This window comes from Hemitrygon akajei, chromosome 8, assembly GCF_048418815.1.
Source record: "Hemitrygon akajei chromosome 8, sHemAka1.3, whole genome shotgun sequence".
NCBI classification, from domain to species: domain Eukaryota; kingdom Metazoa; phylum Chordata; class Chondrichthyes; order Myliobatiformes; family Dasyatidae; genus Hemitrygon; species Hemitrygon akajei.
The window spans coordinates 114,725,231-114,747,242 of NC_133131.1; the positions used below are offsets into that span (position 1 = coordinate 114,725,231).

Genomic DNA, 22,012 nt, shown 5'->3' on the forward strand with positions numbered 1-22,012 from the left:
CCTATTCTTATTCTGGCTGGGAGGAGAGGGAGCACAAGTGTAAGAAATAGAGGCGACACCATTAAGAGCCTTGTTCAGGGAAAGCTTAGATATGGAAAAGGAAGACTTCTTAAGAAAACTAATACCAAAAAAAAATCTCATCAGGCAATTATAACAGAGACCCAGAAATTGGAAAAATGAAATGAAGTCCTTTTAGGAAGCATGGTGGCAGGAGGTCTGAATAGTTGCAGGGATCAGCGGGCTTAAAATGGATATTGGTAGATAACCTATCCCTGAAAGGAAGTGAGAGATATCAAGAAAGTGAAGGAGAATTTCTCAGCAGTTATGGCTGAATCATTCTGTTCCATTGTATTTCTACATGTTTTCTGTTCTCCATTTTAATATTTTTAAAGTAATTGTTGCCCTGACAATAACATTTTTCTCTGGCATGCCCTCTGTTCTCTCCACCCTCAACCACAGTCTATAAATTAAAACATGTTTGTTTCCAGTTTTAGTGAAGGGTCATCTACTGAAAATATCACTCTTTATGGATGCTGTCTGAGTATTTCAGATATTTTCTGCTTTTGTTTCAGTGCCCAATATTCCAGCTGTGGTCTCCCCAGCCCCTACACAATGCAGCAGGAAATCTCCACCTCTGTTCATGCTTTCAGATTTCCTTCCTAAACTTTAAATGACAACTTCAAAAGTTATTACTTTAGACCTGACAATTTATACTCTCATTCTTTTCTTCTTGTTTGATGTCCTCATCCTCCAAAATATTTCACAACATTTGGACATTTCACAAAATGAAACATACTTTCTAAAAATAAGGTGCTGTTGTGCACCATTTCATTTATGCAGATTTAAATAGACTTTACTGGGCATTTATTGCTCATGCCTGTCTCTGCATTTCATCGCAGATAACCTGATTTGCTAACATTTTCAAAGTTTGTTTAATATAAATTTATTTTTAAATGGAATTATACAATCTTCAGCTCTATATAACAACTTGTTTAATGAAACACAGAGCTGCCTAAAATGTTGGTTGCAACTTTACGGAAATCAGAAACCAGAGGGAAATATCCTGACGGCTTAAAATTTATACACAATTTTATTTTGAAATAGATACTTAAATAGCTTTCATTCAACCACATATTTGTTTAGATTGGATGGCTGCTGCATGACGAAGCCTAGATTAACTTTAATCTACACATCAATTAAAGCGATGAACAAAATTGCATTTATACACATGCAACAGCAGCTGTTTGATAATTTAAGTTAATTGAATACATGTTATATATTATAATAATTTCCTAATACATATTTGAATAGTGTTCCAATGCAAAGTTGTAATAAAAACATTGCTGTGCTGCTGGAAGGAAAAGGATCATTTAAAGTTTTCAAACTTGACACCTGGTCCTCCAAAGTACAACTCAGGAACCAATTGATCATTTGATTAATTGGGCATTTTATAGTGTTCCTTCCTACTTTCAACAGACGTAACCTGAAAAATAATGTTCAGGGTGTGATGATTTGTCAAAGCACTTGAAGGTCAAAGTGTCATTTACGTTCTTAAAGTGTAAATTAAGGACAAGATTGAGTTGAGTTAACAGAACTATTGAGCATAAAACAGAGTATTGGAACTTTTTTTTAAAAGGTAGATCCGCTGAAGTAGGAAGCAAGAAAGGACAAGTCATTAAAGAAAATAAATTATGAAAGAATAAAATCAGGAAAATGACAGGTAAAAGATAATATTTTCTATGGGAGATTGTTTGTGTTCTGATCTTAGTCTTGACTGACAAAAGAAATCCTGGGCAGAAGTGGTACAATGAATATTGATTATCCACAGATATTTGGGAATTTATAAAACCATAAAACATAGGAGCAGAATTAGGCCATTTAGTTCTTTGTGTCTGCTCTGCCATTCATCATGGCTGATTTATCATCCTTCTCAACCCCACTCTCCTGCCTTCTCCTCATAGCCCTTCATATCCTGGCTAATCAAGAATCTATCAACCTTTTCCTTAAATGTATCCAGTGGCTTGGCCTCCACAGCTGCCTGTGGCAACAAATTCCACCACTCTATGGCTAATGAAATTTTTCTTCATCTCTGTTCTAAATGGACATCCCTCTGTGTTGAGACTGAGTCATAGACTCACTCCACATCCACTCCATCTAGGCCTTCCAATATTCAGTAAATTTCAATGAGATCCGCTCATTCTTCTAAACTCCAGTGAGTACAGGCCCAGAGCCATCAAATGATAACCCTTTCCTTCCCAGAATAATTGTCATAAACCTCCTCTGGATCCTCTCCAATGCCAGCATATCTTTTCTTAGATAGAACACTATTCAAATACGTATTAAGAAATTGAGCTTACTGAATCTAATATATATATATGTGTGTGTGTGTGTGTGTGTGTGTGTGTGTGTGTGTGTGTGTGTGTGTGTGTGTGTGTGTGTGTGTGTGTGTGTGTGTGTGTGTGTGTGTGTGTGTGTGTGTGTGTGTGTGTTATTATAACATATATTAAATTAAATTATCAAACTGTTACTATTGCATGTGTGTAAATGCAACTTTGTTAAACACTTTAATTTGATGTGTAGATTAAAGTTAATCTAGGCCTCATCATGGAGTGACCATCCAATCTAAACAAATATGTGGCTGAATGAAAGCTATTTAAATATCTATTTCAAAATAAAATTGTGTATCAATTTTAAGCTGTCAGGATCTTTCCCTCTGGTTTCTGGTTTCCGTAAAGTTGCAGCCAAAACTGCTCATAGTACTCAGTGCAGTCTGATCAATGCCTTGTGAACCCTCAGCATTACATCCTTGCTCTTACATTCTAGTCCCCTCGAAATGAATGCTAATGTTGCATTTGCCTTCCTCATCACTGACTTAACCTATAAGTTAACCTTCATTTAATCTTGCATAAGGACTCCCAAGTCTCTTTGCACCTCAGATTTTTGAATATTCTCCCTGCTTAGAAAATAGTCTACGTCTTTGTTCCTTCTACCAAAGTGCATGATCATACACTTCCCTACACTATATTCCATCAGATACATTCTCCCAATCCATCTAAGTCTTTCTGCAGACTCTTTGCTTTCTCGATACTACCTGCCCTTTCAGCTATCTTTGTATTGTCCACCAACATTGGCACAAAGTCATCAATTCCATCATCAAAATCATTGACATATAATGCGTAAAGAAGCAGTCCCAATACCAAACCCTGCGGAACACCACTAGTCACAGGCAGACAACCAGAAATGTCTCCTTCATTCTCACTCTTTTGCCTCCTGCTAGTCAGCCAGTCTTCTATCCATGCTTGAATCTTTTCTGTAATACCATGGGTTCTATTTTTGTTAAGCAGCTTCATGTGTGGCACCCTGTCAAAGACATTCTGAAAATCCAAGTAAACAACATCCACTGACTCTTTTTTGTCTATCCTGCCTGTTGTTTCCTCAAAGAATTCCAACACATTTGTCAAACAATATTTTCCCTTAAGGAAACCATGCTGATGTTGGCCTGCTTTATAACGTGCCTCCAAATACCCCTGAGCATTATCCTTAAGAATGGACTTCAACATCTTCCCAACCAGACTAACTGGCCTAAAATTTCCTTTCTTCTGACCCCCTCCCTTCTTGAAGAGTGGAGTGACATTTGCAATTGTCCAGTCCTCCAGAACTAATCCAGGATCTAGTGATTCTTTAATGATCATTATGCATGCCTCCACAACCTCTTCAGCTACCTCTTTCAGAACCCTGGGGTGTAGTCTATCTGGTCCAGGTGACTTAACTTAATGCTTGCTATTCAAAGAATTCCCACAGATTTGTCAGGCAAGATTTTCCCTTAAGGAAACCATGCTGACTAAGGCCTATTTTATTATGTGCCTCAATGGACCTCGAAGCCTGAACAATCCACTCCGACATCTTCCCAACCCTGAGGTCAGACTGACTGGCCTATAGTTTCTTTTCTTCTGTCTCCCTCCCTTCTTGAAGAGTGGAGTGACATTTGCAATTTTCCAGTCTTCCGGAACAATTCCAGAATCTAGTGATTCTTGAAAGATCATTACTAATGCCTCCACAATCCCTTCAGCCACCTCTTTCAGAACCCTTGGATGTACACCATCTGGTCCAGATGACTTATCTAACTTCAGACCTTTCAGCTTCCCAAGCACCTTCTCCTTAGTAAAAGCAACTACACCTACACTCAATTCTGCCCCAACACTCTTGAATTTCTGGCATACTGCAGGTATCCTCCACAGTGAAGACTAACATAAAATGTACTTAAGTGCATCTGCCATTTCTTTGTGCCCCATTGCTACCTCTCCAGCATCATTTTCCAGCAGTCCAATATCTGTTCTCACCTCTCCTTTACATTTTATGGATTTGAAAAATATTTTGGCATACTCTTTTATATTATTGGCTAGTTTACCCTCAAATTTCATCTTTTCTCTCCTTAGGGCTTCTTAGCTGCTTTCTGTTGATTTTTAAAAGCTTCCCAATCCTCTAACTGCATACCAATTTTTGCTATATTCCATGACCACTCTTTTACTTTTATGCTGCCTTTGACTTCCCTTGTCAGCCATGGTTGCCTCATCCTCCTTTTAGAATACTTGACTACTTACAATGTTTCTTCATATTTGGGATGCATCTACCCTGCGCCTTCTGTATTGCCCTCAGAAACTCCAGTCATTGTTGTTCTGTTGTCATCCCTGCTAGTGACACCTTCCTATCAACTTTGGCCCCCCACTTTCTCAAGCTTCTGTAATTCCCTTTACCCCACTACATATTAGTATATCTGACTCTTCTCCCTCTTAACTAAGAGTAAATTCTATCATATTATGATCACTTCTGCCTAAGGGTTCCTTTACCTTAAGCTCCCTAATCAAATCTGATTCATTCTACAACATCCAATCCAGAATTGCCTTTCCCATAGTGGACTCTACCTCTAAAAGGCCATCTCATAGGCATTCTACAAATTTTCTCTCATGGGATCCAGCATCAATCTGATTTACCCAATCTACCAGCATATTGAAATCTCCCATGACTATTGTAAACTTGCTCTTTGTACACACCTTTTCTATCTCCCCTTGTAATTTATGTCTCACATTCTGGCTATTGTTCAGAGGCCTCTAAATAACTCCCATCAGGGTCTTCTTACTCTTGCAGTTTCTTAACTCTACCCACAAAGATTCTACATCTTCCAGTCCTATGTCACCTCTTTCTAAGGATTTGATTTCATTTTTTACCAACAGAGCCATCCCACCCCACTGCCCACCTATCTGTCCTTTTGATACAACATGTATACTTGGAAATTAAGCTTCCAGCCATGATCTTCTTTCAGCCATGACTCAGTGATGCCCACAATGCCACACCTGCCAAACTCCAGAGGCACAACAAGATCATCTACCTTATTCTGTGTGCATTCAAGTAATAACACCTTCAGACCTGCATTCTTCATCCTTTTCAATTCTGCCCCCATGTTTCATTGCAACTTATCCCAATTTTGCCCTGTCGTCTGCCTGTCCTTCCTCACAGACTCACTACATACCACACCTACTTGTATACCAACTACCCCATCTCAGCCCCATCACTCCAGTTCTCACCTCCTTGCCAAATTAGTTATGATATAACAAAGAACACATGCTGTGATCTGGTTTGAATTCTAAATAGAGGAAGGGTAACAAATTGACAACACTTCTCTTTTTGCTCTATTAAGGCTAAAATTCCTAATCTAAAAATGCTATCCAGGTCACACTCAGAATTTAATCCATACACTGCCACTGGATCCAGTAAACATCAAAACAGTAACTGGTGGCTCTCTCGAACAGCTTGCTCAGGAATGATGACCTGAATGGCTTCTTCTGTGATTATCACACAGTGGTTCATCAACTGAGATTTGATTCTAATGCTGCATAAGAGAAGCTTTCTCACACAAAATGCTGGAGGAACTCAGCAGGTCAGGCAGCATCTATGGAGGAAAATGAACCAGCATCCTTCATCAGTCTTAAAGAAGGGATTCTGCCCGAAATGCTGGCTGTTCATTTCTCTCCATAGACTTTGCCTGATCTGCTGAGTCCCTCCAGCATTCCCTGTGTGTTTTCTAGCACTTGCAGAATCACGGGTGTCTCAGAAGTTGCTTTCTGCCTGTTTTCACTGGCCTTTGAGAGTTAGATCCCCATTATTGTACAAGGATGCTTACCCCGCCAAAAGAAAAATACTGCAGATACCTGAATACTAAAATAAAATCAGAATAACTCAGCAGGTCGGGCAGCATCAGGAAGGGAGAGAGTCCAAACCTCAGATCAATAGATGTCACCCTCTCTGTAAGCCACCTCTCTCTAACATTTGGAGTTTGGACTCGGTGTGGGGAGTGGTGCTGTGAGGTGGGCAGAGGACATTGGGTGGAAGGGTTTGCAGATGGAGTAGCACAGGAGAATTGAAGGGAAAGTCAAGAGTGAGACCGATCAACAACTGTGTGATCAGAATAATGTAGGCACAGAAAAAAAGTGCTTATTTGTGGCTCTGTTAACTAAAAAAAAAAGTGCTTAGCTTGGGAAAATGTCAAAACAGATTTAGAGAAAATAAAATAAATGGTTATTTGGCACATCACGCATATGAGGTAGGATGTTTGATTTGCTGATGCCCTTACTGTATTATATGCATTTAGTTCTGAGGGTTATTAAAGAAGCCTGTACACACAGACTGATTTCAACATGAGATTGTTTAACTAAGAATGTTTTAAAATATGATCTTGGATAAATATCTTGCAGGGATTGAAACAGAATGTAATAAACACAGCTCACCCACAACATTCCTCTGTCTGATCCCTTCAGCCAGTCCTTGCTTTGAGTGCACCTCCTGTTTTCTGTCATTGGCTCCACGACATTCTGTAATTGGCTTCCCCTCAGTGAACTCATTTGTTGCTGTTGGAGACTGCTCCCCCACAGCTGTCCCCACAGTATGTAGGCCATCTGCGGCTTCAAGTCCTGATGCTTCTGCTGGTGATGAAGCGTCTTGTTTATCAGTAACGATGTCATCTACCTCACTACCAGCTAAGCTTTTATCCTGTATCTGGTTTTCATCTTCTTGATATGTTTGACTCATTATTTTTAATGTTGGCTGATCATCAGCTTTCTCTTGACATTCAATAGCTTGGGCTTCAGATTGGGATCCCTCACCAGGTGGCCCTTTGGAATCCTGACTCGACGCAAGTTTATCTCCATTATTATCACTTTGCTCATCCTTTTCTGCTTTATTTTGATTCAAAATACTGTTAGCTGCTGACACTTCTTCAGACCTTTCCATTGAATTTGCTGTGGAATTTTGATACAGCACATGTCCAACAAACCGTGAGTCTTTCTTTGACTTTTCTTGTACCTGGTTATTAATCAGAAAATAATTACTCAACTTTAGAAACTTTTTAAAAAATCATCCTTTTCTTCTAATTTTCTTCTGAAGACACTAAGTGTTTTATGTTTAATCCATTCTATGTCTGAGAACAATTGTCCAGCAACTGAAAATCAGGGGAGGGAAGACCCGGGCCCTGATTTGGATGTGCTAGAGATGGGAAAGGGGGAGTGGTCTTACATAGCTGAGCAGCTCCTTGAAGCACAATAACAGTTATAAGACCACCTCACAAAATTGCTCCCATGCTTGGATGAACAAATATCTGCACAGCTGATTTCATCATTATTTTGAGAATCAGCCCGTAACTTCTGCTGGACTAGTTATCAGTGAACCAGTGGTGGTGCAGCTGGTTTACCCTTCTTCCAATATAGAGGCATCAGGTGGATGTCAGCAAGCCAGTCAACTGCAATGGATCATTGCCACTTCCAACTGAGTTCCTGAGTTACTCATGTTCAGGATTATTGGAGAAGAACAAGAACTCTGCATGACATTCTCTTCCCTTGGCGGAAAACAACTATACATCTCAGTACCTCTAGCTGAGATCAGCTAATTCCATACAGGTTGGATGTTGAACCTGAATATTTCAGTCTATTTGTTTCTAGTCTAATCAAGTCACCCACTTACCAATGAAGCACTGAACAATTAGTGATTCCTTGGTTATAATATAGAAACATAAAATGCAATGTTATGTAACATTAACAGGTTTCCAATAATCTTATTTAAATCAAATCTGCCTGTCGAAAGATCATAATGAACTTTTAGTTCATTTAGTCATCTATTAGACAGATTACTTTCAATCAAAACAGTATGCAAGAACTGTACTGACTTATTTTCTAATTGAAAAGATTTGACATTTTATTGAGTATCTGAATAGTTTTAATGTATAATGATTGTGTAACGGAATGTCAATGTTATCATCAGTGATAACATAGACATTAAACAACCAGATTGAAGATTGTGGGTATCAGTGCCAGCCATGGAGAATCATTGTCCTTTCATCCTCATTGCTCAGTGTATCTTTAGCTTCGACACTGAAACACTGCAAGCATGGGGCATTCAGGGATCAGATGCTGGTTCACATGACTTTCCCTCTCTGCCATTAGGTTCAGCAATGAGTCTGTGTGTGGTTCCAGCATGGACTGAACTGAGAACCCTGGTGCACTGCACATCTGGGCCCTCAGTAGTGTCTGCTACATCCATTCCAATGGAATGCAGATCTTAATGGAAAAGGAAAGTGAAGATCATTGCTGATTTCCCTTAATGAATTAATATTAATGTTTTAAATAAATTACCTCAATTAAATTTATTTGCAAAATTCTATTTACTTATTATTAACAATTAACATTTTTACAATTATCCCATGCTCATGGAACAGCAGCAGTGATTTAGACCCTACATTATTTCTTATCCTGATTTCTTTAATGGTAATTATCAAGTGAAGTAATTAGCCAACCCGCTGCTGCCACTTCCTACTCAGCAGGAAGGGTTGAAGGATCAAAGCTATTTTCCCTCAATCCAATCTCACAAAAGAAACACTTTCCAAAAATGAAAATAAAGGTTCTTCCTGAGTCGAAGCTCTATTTCCTGTCATGACTGAGGTGCAAGCTGCAGATCACTGGAGTTCAGTCCTCCTGCAGTTTATTTTCACTCATTAAAACACACTCACTCTAATACATGGAGAGACAACACCTCCCTTGTAACAGGGTACTTGTTGGATCCCCAGAGAACACTGAAGAATTCCTCTGATAACACTCTTCTGAAATAAAGGAAGAGATTAATAGGTTCTTGATTGGTAAAGGGGTTAAGGGTTGTGGAAAAAAAACAGCTTAAAAAAGGCCATGACTGAATGGCAGACCAGACTTGATGGGCTGAATGGCCTAATTCTGCTCCTGTATCATAGGGTCTTCTGGTCTTTGCTGATTGTTGGATTTGAAAAATAAAGGACAATACTTCTAAAAGATTATCGAGGAACAACTGTGTCAGTGAGTTAGACCAGTAGGAAGAGTATAAGAAGAAGACAGCTTTATAGAGTGGGCACCAGACAAGCAGGCGACGGACTAGAGGTAAACAGAGTAGGAGGGCTTTGGCTCCACAGGGCTTCGGCAATAATGGGTCGAGGTGAGGTAAGTTACCTGTGAAGAACAGAAACAGGAAGTAGGTCTGTGAGGCCAGTGTTCCGTACTGGGTGTCAGATGTGGGAAGTCCAGGAGACTCCCAACCTCCCGGAAGGCCACATCTGCGCCAGGTGTGTCAAGCTGCAGCTCCTTAGGGAACGGGTTAGGGAACTGGAGATGCAGTTTGATTACCTGCGTCTGGTCAGGGAGAGGGAGGAGGTGATAGAGAGGAACTATAGACAAGAAGCCACACCGGGGCCTCGAGAGACAGATAAGTGGGTAACAGTCAGGAGATGAAAGGGCAAGAATCAGATACTAGAGAGTACCCCTGTGTCTGTATCCCTTAATAATAAGTACTCCTGTTTGAGTACTGTTGGAGGGGGGGGGGCGGGACAGCCTACCTGGGGGAAGCGGTAGAGGCCGTGCCTCTAGCACAGAGTCTGGCCCTGTGGCTCAGAAGGGTAGGGAAAGGAAGACAATGGCAGCAGTGATAGGGGACTCTATAGTTAGGGGGTCAGACAGGTGATTCTGTGGATGCAGGAAAGAAACTCGGATGGTAGTTTGCTTCCCAGGAGCCAGGGTCCAGGATGTTTCTGATCGCATCCACAATATCCTGAAGTGGGAAGGAGAACAGCCAGAGGTTGTGGTACATATTGGTATCAACAACAAAGGTAGGAAATGGGAGGAGGTCCTGAAAACAGACTACAGGGAGTTAGGAAGAAAGTTGAGAAGCAGGACCTCAAAGATAGTAACCTCGGGATAATTGCCGGTGCCATGCAACAGTGAGAATAGGAATAGAATGAGGTGGAGGATAAATGCATGGTTGAGGGATATGAGCAGGGGGCAGGGAATTAGATTTCTGGACCATTGGGACCTCTTCTGGGACAGGTGTGACCAGTACAAAAAGGACGGGTTGCACTTGAATCCCAGGGGGACCAATATCCTGGCAGGGAGGTTTGCTAAGGCTAATGGGGAGAGTTTAAACTAGAATTGCTGGGGGGGTGGGAACCGAACTGAAGAGACAGAAGAAGGGGCTGTTGTCTCACAAGTAGAGAAATCTTGGAGACAATGCGAGAGGGAGGATAGGCAGGTAATAGAGAAGGGATGAGCTCAGACTGATGGTTTGAAGTATGTCTATTTTAATGCAAGGAGCATTATGAACAAAGCGGATGAGCTTAGAGCGTGGATCAGTACCTGGAACTATGATGTTGTGGCCATTACAGAGACTTGGATGGCTCAGGGACAGGAATGGCTACTTCAAGTGCCAGGCTTTAGATGTTTCAGAAAGGACAGGGAGGGAGGCAACAGAGGTGGGGGCATGGCACTGTTGATCAGAGATAGTGTCACGGCTGCAGAAAAGGAGGAAGTCATGGAGGGATAGTCTATGGAGTCTCTATAGGTGGAAGTTAGAAACAGGAAGGGGTCAATAACTCTACTGAGCGTATTTTATAGACCACCCAATAGTAACAGGGACATTGAGGAGCAGATAGGGAGACAGATTCTGGAAAGGTGTAATAATAACAGGGTTGTCGAGGTGGGAGATTTTAATTTCCCAAATATTGATTAGCATCTCCCTAGAGCAAGAGGTTCAGATGGGGTGGAGTTTGTTACGTGTGTTCAGGAAGATTTCCTGACACAATATGTAGATAAGCCTACAAGAGGAGAGGCTGTACTTGATCTGGTATTGGGAAATGAACCTGGTCAGGTGTCAGGTCTCTCAGTGGGAGAGCATTTTGGAGATAGTGATCACAATTCTGTCTCCTTTACCATAGCATCGGAGAGGGATAGGAACAGACAAGTTAGGAAATCACTTAATTGGAGTAAGGGGAAATATGAAGCTATCAGGAAGGAACTTGGAAGCATAAATTGGGAACAGATGCTCTCAGGGAAACTAATGGAAGAAATGTGGCAAATGTTCAGGGGATATTGACGTAGCGTTCTGCATAGGTATGTTCCAATGAGATAGGGAAAGGATGGTAGGGTACAGGAACCATGGTGTACAAAGGCTGTTGTAAATCTAGTCAAGAAGAAAAGAAGAGCTTATGAAAGGTTCAAAAAACTAGATAATGATAGAGATCTGGGAGATTATAAGGCTAGCAGGAGGGAGCTTAAGAATAAAATTAGGAGAGCCAGAAGGGGCCATGAGAAGGCCTTGGCAAGCAGGATTAAAGAAAACCCCAAGGTATTCTACAAGTGCTGTATGTGAAGAGCAAGAGGATAGGACATGAGAAAATAGGACCAATCTAGTGTGACAGTGGAAAAGTGTGTATGGAACCGGAGGAGATAGCAGAGGTACTTAATGAGTACTATGCTTCAGTATTCACTACGGAAAAGGACCTTGGCGAGTGTAGGTAACACTTACAGCGGATTGAAAAGCTTGAGCAAATAGACATTAAGAAAGACGATGTGCTCGAGCTTTTGGAAAGCATCAAGTTGGATAAGTCTGTGGGACCGGATGAGATGTACCCCAGACTACTGTGGGAGGCAAGCGAGGAGATTGCTGAGCCTCTGACAATGATCTTTACATCATCAATGAGGACAGGAGAGGTTCTGGAGGATTGAAGGGTTGCAGATGTTGTCCCCTTATTCAAGAAAGGGAGTAAAGATAGCCAAGGAAATTATAGACCAGTGAGTCTTACTTCAGTGGTTGATAAGTTGATGGAGAAGATCCTAAGAGGCAGGATTTATGAACATTTGGAGAGGTATTATATGATTAGAAGTAATCAGCATGGCTTTGTGAAGGGCAGGTCATGCCTTACGAGCCTGATTGAAATTTTTGAGGATGTGGTTAAACACATTGATGAAGGTAGAGCCGTAGATGTAGTGTATATGGATTTCAGCAAGGCATTTGATAAGGTACCCTATGCAAGGCTTATTGAGAAAGTAAGGAGGCATGGGATCCAAAGGGATATTGCTTTGTGGATCCAGAACTGGCTTGTCCACAGAAGGCAAAGAGTGGTTGTAGACGGGTCATATTCTGCATGGAAGTCGGTCACCAGTGGAGTGCCTCAGGGATCTGTCTGAGACCCTTACTCTTCTTGATTTTTATAAATGACCTGGATGAGGAAGTGGAGGGATGGGTTAGTAAGTTTGCTGATGACACAAAGGTTGGAGGTGTTGTGGATAGTGTAGAGGTTACAGCAGGACATTGACAGGATGCAAAACTGAACTGAGAAGTGGCAGATGGAGTTCAACCCAGATAAGTGTGTGGTGGTTCATTTTGGTAGGTCAAATATGATGGCAGAATATAGTATTTATGGTAAGACTCTTGGCAGTGTGGAGGAACAGAGGAATCTTGGGGTCCGGGTCCATAGGGCACTCAAAGCTGCTGCGCAGGTTGACTCTGTGGTTGAGAAGGCATATGGTGCATTGGCCTTCATCAATCGTGGGATTGAGATCAAGAGCCGAGAGGTAATATTACAGCTATATAGGACCCTGGTCAGATCCCACTTGGGGTACTGTCCCCTTGGAGTTCTGGTCACCTCACTACAGGAAGGATGTGGAAACTATAGAAAGGGTGCAGGAGAGATTTACAAGGATGTTGCCTGGATTGTGGAGCATGCCTTAGGAGAATAGGTTGAGGATTGAGTGAACTCGGCCTTTTCTCCTTAGAGCGGCAGAGGATGAGAGGTGACCTGATAGAGGTGTATAAGATGATCAGAGGCATTGATCATGTGGATAGTCAGAGGTTGTTTCCCAGGGTTGAACTGGCTAACACAAGAGGGCAATGTGCTTGGAAGTAGGTACAGAGGAGATGTCAGGGGTAAGTTTTTTTACACAGAGAATGGTGAGTGCGTGGATTGGGCTGCCAACAACAGTGGAGGAGGCAGATACTATAGGGTCTTTTAAGAGACTCCTGGATAGGTACACGGAGCTTAGAAAAATAGAGGGCTATGGGTAGCCCTGGGTAATTTCTAAAGTAAGTACATGTTTGGCACAGCATTGTGGGCCAAAGGGCCTGTATTGTGCTGTAGGTTTTCTATGTTTCTATGCTTCTAAAACTTGATGCACATAATGCATAATAATAATAAGGATGATCATTCACATTTTTTAAAAAAACTTATTTAACAAAATACAAACGTGTATATAATCAGGAAATTTCTGCTATTCCAGTTGCTTCTTAGGGCATTGACACGGAATATTATGTCCAAACAGCTGTTTCTTCACTAGCACTGCAAGGAAAGGTTTAATCGCAAATTACGTTATTGTATTTTTTCTTATCTTCAGGAGGAATAATTTATTTGGTTCACAGCCTTTCCCCTGACTCACAAAAGGACTTTTTTTTAAAAATAATAGGATATGGTCCTGGTAAGCAGCAGGATAAGGAATATCAAATTATATCCCAACCATAAATAAAAATAAAACAACTCCTGTTATTGTGCTTTTCCAGCTGTATTTTGAACGTAAAGCATATAATTACAAAGAAAATTATTTTAATGGACGTAAATATAAATGTTAAATAATTACCAGTTACTATGTTGATTAACATGCAATTACTATAAATTATGGTATCTTTAAGTCTGGAGAAATAATAGCTTCTTTTATACTGCAGAATACTTTAAGAATATCTCTACACTGAACCAGGGGGCAAAAACAAAAACAGACCTATATCTTGAATTTCCATCTGTACTTTGAATCCATAAAACTGATCATAGAAAGTAAAAGTTATTTTATAAAATAGAATGATACATGGATGGTAACTATAATGCTTATCATACAAATAACTATAGATGATACTCTCCTCAGTCTGGGAATATTCTGAAGCTCCTTTTGCAGTACAGAATAAAAGTTGATTTCTTTAGATCACAAGTTATTAAACATAAAGGACAACAGAAAGTACTGTATAAAAATGAGTATAACATTGCTTTGAAGTGTATTATTTCAGTATTATTTTGAGCTCATTACATGAAGTCTGAAAAAAAGGGACTGAACTGACATGCAACCAGCTCTAATCTGGTAAATTGCAGTGTGTTGACTTCATTCCCACAGGTGCCACAGTTGTCATGTTGTGGGACTCTACTTGTGTTTTTATTGCCTAATCCCCAGAGCCTCAGTGTCAGAACACTTTGGGTGAGGAGAAATTCACTGCTCAATATACTGTTCACTGATTTCTGTTCAGAAGGCCCATTGTGATCCAAATGGTGTTTGTGGAAAGTGAACACCCCTGTCAATTGCAGTTTGGAGAGGTCTTGAATTACATACACTGAATGCCCAGCAAAAAAGAAATGTGGAAAGGATAGCCCATGATATCAGTCAAGTGATCTTATTCTCTAACATCCTGTGAGAGAACTGTAGCTTCAGCCTCCATGGAACCACTGTAGCTGAACCTGACTTTAGGTGCTTTCCATCGATGACTCACTGGAAACTGCCAATAACGCCCAGCTAACATTGCATCATGCTTTAGTCAACAAGTTTGGAATGGAGATGCCCACTGTTCCCATTCTGGAGTGGCTTGAGTTGAAGCACTATGCAAATCCTTTTGTGATATTCAGGAAGAAAACTCCTTAACTCTTATCAGTCAAAGCAGAGCTTTCCAATTGGATCAAGCACGCCATTGTGCATCCATCTTCTTCTGTAATCTGTCACATTGACGTCTTCTTCACCTGAGGGCTCTGCAGCAGAAGTTGTGTGCATCTTCACTCTCCTATGAGCTGACTCCTGTACAGCTCTGTCATTTGGTGGAAAGCAATTGACCTGAAACATTGATTCTATTTCTCTTTTCACAGATAATGCCTGACCTGCTGTGGCTCCAAAGTTTCCTGTTTACTTTCTGCATGTTAGTAGTTGGAAATTCTCTGGAGCCCCATTTTAAAACGGAACACTATTTGTATCAAAAGAATATCAGAATTGCTAGTGTATTTTTGAGATTACATCTGAAACTAATCAGAGCTTCAGCAGATGAAAAATGATGGGAGGAATAAAGGGGAAGTTACATTACATAATTGAAGGCTTTAAATGAGGATGGATAGCATCCACATGCTCAGAAATTACAGAGTTCCTATTTTGAAGCAAATGTCTGCACAAATGCAGATTGCGATTATTACTATTGTGTTATTTGTTGCATGTCAACAATGCCAAGGCTTTTAAGTTAAAACAAAGGATTATATTCTTACTTTTTGCAGGATATCTTCTAGTCCTTTGGAATTAACTGGTTGGTTAGCCAATAAACATAGATCCACTTCAAGGCTGCTTGGTTCTGTCTTGGCACTATTCTCTTCAGAGCTGGAGAGATTGTAGAATAAATTTAAGTTAGCACAATCTTCGAAGACTTAGTACTGTTGATTTACTTCTAAAAATATTTTACTTTATTCACGCAAGGATTAATGATTATTTTATTTATTGCATACAACCACAAATTACCTTCTAATGAAGACTTGGTTCAAAAAAAAAGAGCAACCTTTGCACCAATAGACAGGAGAATCAAGCCACACAGAATAATGCCTTTAGAACATTTGGTGTTTTTAAATAAAATGCTTTTAAGACTGGGTGTCATGATTTTGTTCGCTCTCTGTGATGTTCACACGTTCACTTCTCTTTGTAATAATGCATGTTTTGCAAAGCAAATTGAAAGGACAGAAGTTTCATATCTGAACATCATAATTCTTTGTTTTAAAATCTTATGCTGAAATTATTTTTCAATTATGCTATCAGCCAAAGCGTTCTGGTCCAAAACATCAACTGTAATTATTTTCCATAGATGCTGCCTGGCCTGCTGAGTTCCTCCAGCATTTTGTTTGTGTTGTTTGGGTTTCCAGCATCTGCAGATTTTCCCTTGTTTATTGGTTTAAAATGTTTTTGATGGTCCAAGTCAGCCTAGGTGCAGCCACTGGATCTGAAGATGCCAGCCATTGCTTTTTAGGATGAATAGGTCCTAAGTACCTGAAGACAGACTGCAACACACAAACTATAACATAACCCACTGCTACTGAGTTACAACCACTAAAACAAAGGTCCTGTCACAAACGTAGGGTCTCAACCCGAAACACTGACTATCACTTTGCCTCTGTAGATGCAGCCTGACCTGTTATGTTCATTCAGCAGTCTGGTTTTCGCTGAAAAAAGATACAGATTATTCAGGGATTATAACATAAACTTTGTTTTATGATTGTTCCTGTTTCTATTATAATAACCTTTGCAGATTATGAATAATACAACAATATGTATTGAGCATCTTCTTGCCTTTCACAATATGGCAAATTGTGGATAACTTTGATAATGAGGGACTTATTCCATCTTTTTAAATGAAAAAGCAAAGGTAATTGGAAAATAAATAAACCTTATGTACATCTGATTATTTAACTAACATTAGCAATGAGAAGCACTAGTTCAATACTACTAATAGGTAATACTGTTTTAAAGCTTTCAGAATCAGAATCAAGTTTGATGTCAGTAATATTGGTCATCAAATTTATGGCAGCAGGAAAGTGCAGGCAAAACAAAGTAGTAAAAGTTACAATAAATAAATAAATAATGTGAAAGAGGAACAGTGAGGGCATGTTCAAGCCTTCACGGACTGTTCAGAACTCTGATTTAGCTTATACAGAAGTATAAAAATGCTGCATTTAGCAAACAACAAATTGAGCGGAACACAGTAAACAAAGGAAAACTGTGTTTACAGACGTGTCTTTCCAACATCTTAACAGCAGCCTCTGTTCTACTGCAGAATTTTCCAAATATGTTTCACTTTAAATAAATTCACATCAACACACACTAACGAGAAGAGGACTTAGAGGATATTCAAAATTGTGACCATGCACAATACTACAAGCTTTTGACAGTCAGTCATAGAGTAAATATTAAGAATTAAATGAAACTGCAGCTTTATCACATCTATTATTTACAATTTTAGTCATTGCAAAACTATTGGTGTAGCTTTCTGTCCAATAAAACCAATATATTGTTGAGTTTTTCATCCAGTTGCCTTAGTGACAGCGCACTTGGCAGTATTAGAAATCTGTAGATTGAAGCCTAATAGATGGAGGAGTTAGAGGAAAGGAGATATTGCATAGATAAAGATAGTGTTTCTTCGGTACTGAAGGAGGGTAATTTACAAGGCTCCCCAGATTAGGTCATGTGGGTAGAGATTAGAGACTAAAACTCTGTTGTCACTTTGTTTATTATAGAGAAAAATACTACAGCACAGAAACAGGCCTTTGGCCCACCTAGTCCATGTCAAACTGTTCTTCCTTCTAGTTCCATCAACCTTCACCTGGACCATAACCCTCCATACCCCTCCCATCCACATACTGAACCAAACTTCTCTTAATTAAACCCATATCCACAACATTCACAAACTTCTGCTACCCTCTGAGAGAATATGTTTCCCTTAATTTTTAACATCTTAAGGTTCCTCTTAATATTTCACTTTTTACTCTTAACCAATGTTTTCTAGCCTCGCTCATCCTCAGTAGAAAAAAGCCTGCTTGCATTTACTCTATCTATATCCCTTTATCAAAACACCCCTCATTCTCTTATATTCCAAGGAATAAATCCTAATTTGGTCAACCTTTCCCTATAACTCAGGTCGTCCCAGCAGCAACTTTGCAAATTTTCTCTATACCCTTTCAAACTTATCAATATCTTTCCTGTAGATAGGTGGCCAGGAGTGCACACAGTACTCCAAATTTGGCCTCATTAATATCTTATACAACTTCAATATAACATCCCAACTCCTGTACTTAATACTCTGATTTATGAAGGCCTAATGTGCCAAATACTCTCTTTACAACCCTATCTACCTGAGATGCTACTTTCGATAACTATGGATCAGTATTCCCAGATCCCTTTGTTCTACCACACTCCTCAGTGCCCTACCTTTCACTGTCTAAGTCCTACCCTGGCTTGTACTCCCAAAATGTAACACCTCACACTTGTCTGTTTTAAATTCCATCTGTCATTTTTCAGCCCATTTTTACAGCTGGTCCAGGTCCCACTGCAAGCTTTGATAGCCTTCCACTATGCCCATAATCTTGATGTCCTCTTTAAAGTCAACAGGAGATACAGGAACGAATGTGAAGGCAGATATCAGAGAGATCTGATAAAAAAACAGGATTATTGTACTGCATTTTCAATTTCACAAACATTAACTGGATTGCCTTAGCACTAAATTCTTAGAATGTTTGAGTTGTGTCCAGGAGAGATTTTTTGTTGCAGTGTTTAGACAGACCAATCAGTAAAGGAGCATTACTGGATCTCATCTTGGAAAATGAACTGGTCAAGTTGGGAATGTGTCAGCAAAAGATAATTTCAAAGGTTGCTACCGTAACCCCATATATTATAAAGTGACTATGGAAAAGGCCAGAGATAGAACACTTACTGTACTAAAACAGAGGCAACTGAGTGTATGTTTGTGGGCTTCTGCTGCTGTAGCCCATGCATTTCAAGGATCAACATGTTATACGTTCAGAGATGCTCTTCTGCACATCACTCTTCAGCTACCTCTTTCAGACCAGTGTAACCCAACTGGTCTAGGTAACTTAACTAACTTCAGATCTTTCAGCTTTCTAGACACCTCCTTCTTAGTAATAGTGACTAATTCACTTCTGTCCCTGACACTCTTGAAGTTCTGGCATGCCTCTGGTGTCTTCCAAAGTGAAGACTGATACAAATGACCAATTCAGTTTGTCTACCATTTCTTTATTCTGCATTACAACCACTCCAGCATCACTTTCCAATTGACTGATGTCCACTCTTGCTATCTTGGACTCCTTATATACCTGACAAAACTTTTCATATGCTCTTTTATATTATTTGCTAGCTTACCTTCATATCTTATCTTTTCTCTCCTTATTGCTTTTTTAGTTGCCCTCTGTTGGTTTTTAAAGCTTCCGGTTTCTCTAGCTTCCAACTAATATTTGCAATATTGTGTGCGCTCCCTTTTGCTTTTGTGTTGTCTTTGCCTTCCTTTGTTAGCCATGATTGCCTCATCCTCTCTCTAGAATACTTCTTCATCTTTGGCATAAACCAATTCTACATCTTCCAAATTACTCCCAGAAACTCCAGCCCTTACTGCTCTACTGTCATCCCTGCTAGCAACCCCTTCCAATCAACTTTGGCCAACTCCTCTCTCATGCTTCTGTAGTTGCTTTCACTCCACTGTAATACTGATACATCTGACTTTAGCTTCTCCCTCTCAAATTGCAGACCGATTATCATATTATAATCATTGTCTCCTAAAGGTTCCCTTACCTTTGTTCAAATCTTGTTCATAACACAACATCCAATCCAGAATTGCCTTTCCCCAGTGGGCTCAACTACAAGCTGCTTCCTTCTCTTGAGACTCAGCACCAATCTGATCTTTTCAATGTATTGAAATCTACCATGACTGTTATAACGTTGCCCTTTTTACATTCCTTTTCTACCTACCATTGTTATTTGTACCCCACATCCTAGCTACTGTTAGGAGGATTGTACATTTCTCCCACAAAGGTCTTTTTGCTCTTGCACTTTTAAGTTGAAGTATATTCTCGTCTGACAAAAGAATGTTCCTCCAAACCATAGTACATATAAACCAAATTATTAACATAAATAAGTTAATAAACATAATTCAAAGTGCATGTAGTGTGCAGTACAGATGAACAGTAAACAATAAACAGCTTGCGGTCCGAGTGATGAGACCTCAGTAGAGTTCGGGTATTCATTAGTCTCACAGCCCGAGGGAAGAAGCTGTTACCCAGTTTGGCAGTCCAAGTCCTGATGCTCCTGTATCTCATTTCTATTGGTAGTGGGTCAAAGAGATTGTGGGATGGGTGGTAGGGTGGTAGGAATCCTCAGAAATGTTCTTAACTTTGCACACAAGTGCTATGTAACAGGATTAGTATGAAAGGATGTCCATTGGGGTCAGTGTGGAAGTTAGGGCCATTTTCTAGCTTTTCAATTTTATGATTCTAAAATATTAATCAGAATGCATAGTTAAAGCTGATAATGTAATGCTGTATTGAGGGATTGAAATATTATTCGGGTTGCTCTGTTTTTAACATAGCATTAAACTCCATCTGTCTATCCAAACACACGAAAGGAAATCCATGATCTCTGATTCAGACTGGAGCATGAAGTCCACTTGGGCCAAATTCACAGATTTATTGGTCATTTATAGCATTGCTTTTATAGGATATTGTCCTGTGCCATGTCCCTGTTGAACTTGCTTCCAGAAATCACTCTAAAGACTTTCCAAAGGATGTGACCAGCATCTTTCTTTAAGACACAAATAAAAAATCAGGATAAGGAACAGGGCTACCCTTACATTAAACAAACAAGATCATAAAAATATGTGCAGAAGAGTAATCTTGCCCAAATGTAGTAAAGAGCTCAGCACCACAAACCCTGGAACCATGAATACAGTGAATTCCACCCAAAGTGCAGTATGTGTCTCAGACAGACTCTGAGCAAAAATGTTACTCATTGTGTTGAAGTGTAAAAGTCGAAATACAGGAACTTATGTCTGTCTGCTTAACTTGCACTGATGCACTGAGCGTTCTGCTCCCTCCGTAAAATCATAACATCTCACACGGGTTCGTTAACTTAAAGATAACTAATTGGAGTCTTCTGTTTCTCTGCTGCATAAACAAGACTTTGAAATACTATTGTAATCTGCTTGCAGTACATAAACTACAGTTCAGGCATCAAAATGTAAGTTAAATGTTGTGCAATTATGATGCCATTTGAGAGTATTAGGCAGGAACTAAGGAGAGTTAATTGGGAACAGCTGTTATTAAGCAAGACCGCATCTGACATGTGGAGGTGTTTAAAGACCAACTACACAGAGTGCAGGACTAATATGTTATAATGAAGGGTTAGGACAATGATGGCAAGCCAGGGGAACCTACGAAGATAAGGGATGCTATGAATTTAATCAGGAATAAAAAGGAAGTATGCACTCAGGGCCACTGTACCTAATAGAGTGGGTACTGTGTACACCCATGGTCCCCTGCTGCTGTAGCCCATGTACATCAGGGTTCAGTATGTTGTGCCTTTAGAGATGCTCTTCTGCACACCACTATTTTAACATGTGGTTATTTGAGTTACTGTTCCCCCCCCCCCCCCGTCAGCTTGTACCAGTTCTCCTCTGACCTCCCTCATCAACATTCACTCACAGAACTGCCACTCACTTGGTGTTTTTTTTTTGTTTTTCACACTATTGTCTGTAAACTTTTAGAAAATTCTGTGCATGAAAATCTCAGTGGATCAGCAGTTGCTGAGATACTCAAACCAGCCCGTCATTCACGAACAATCATTGCAAGTTCAAAGTCACAGCGATCACAGTTCTTCCCCCATTCTGATATTTGGTCTGAATATTAACTGAACCTCTTGACTATGTCTGCATGCTTTTATACATTGAGTTCCTGTCACATGACTGGCTGATTAGGTATTTGCATTAACCGGTAGGTTTACAGGTACAACTAGTAAAGTGGCCACTGAGAGTACATAGGGTTAAGAATACATAATCAAAAGCAAGAGGATACCTGGGGAGAGAGTGGGACAGGAGCGAACATGTTCTTGGAGGGAGAGGATAG

General features: G+C 40.0%; 1 protein-coding gene across 2 annotated transcripts in view; it reads right to left on the reverse strand.

Moving 5' to 3' along the window:
• The window catches only part of LOC140732175 (raftlin-like), a 97,992-nt gene that overhangs the window by 23,719 nt on the left and 52,261 nt on the right, over nt 1-22,012 (reverse strand). For both annotated transcript variants that reach the window (XM_073054420.1, XM_073054419.1), the window contains 2 exons: nt 15,614-15,722; nt 6,783-7,356 (listed from right to left, as the gene is read on the reverse strand). In XM_073054420.1, the coding sequence (XP_072910521.1) occupies nt 6,783-7,356; nt 15,614-15,722 (683 nt within the window). The remainder of the gene's footprint in view (nt 1-6,782; nt 7,357-15,613; nt 15,723-22,012) is intronic.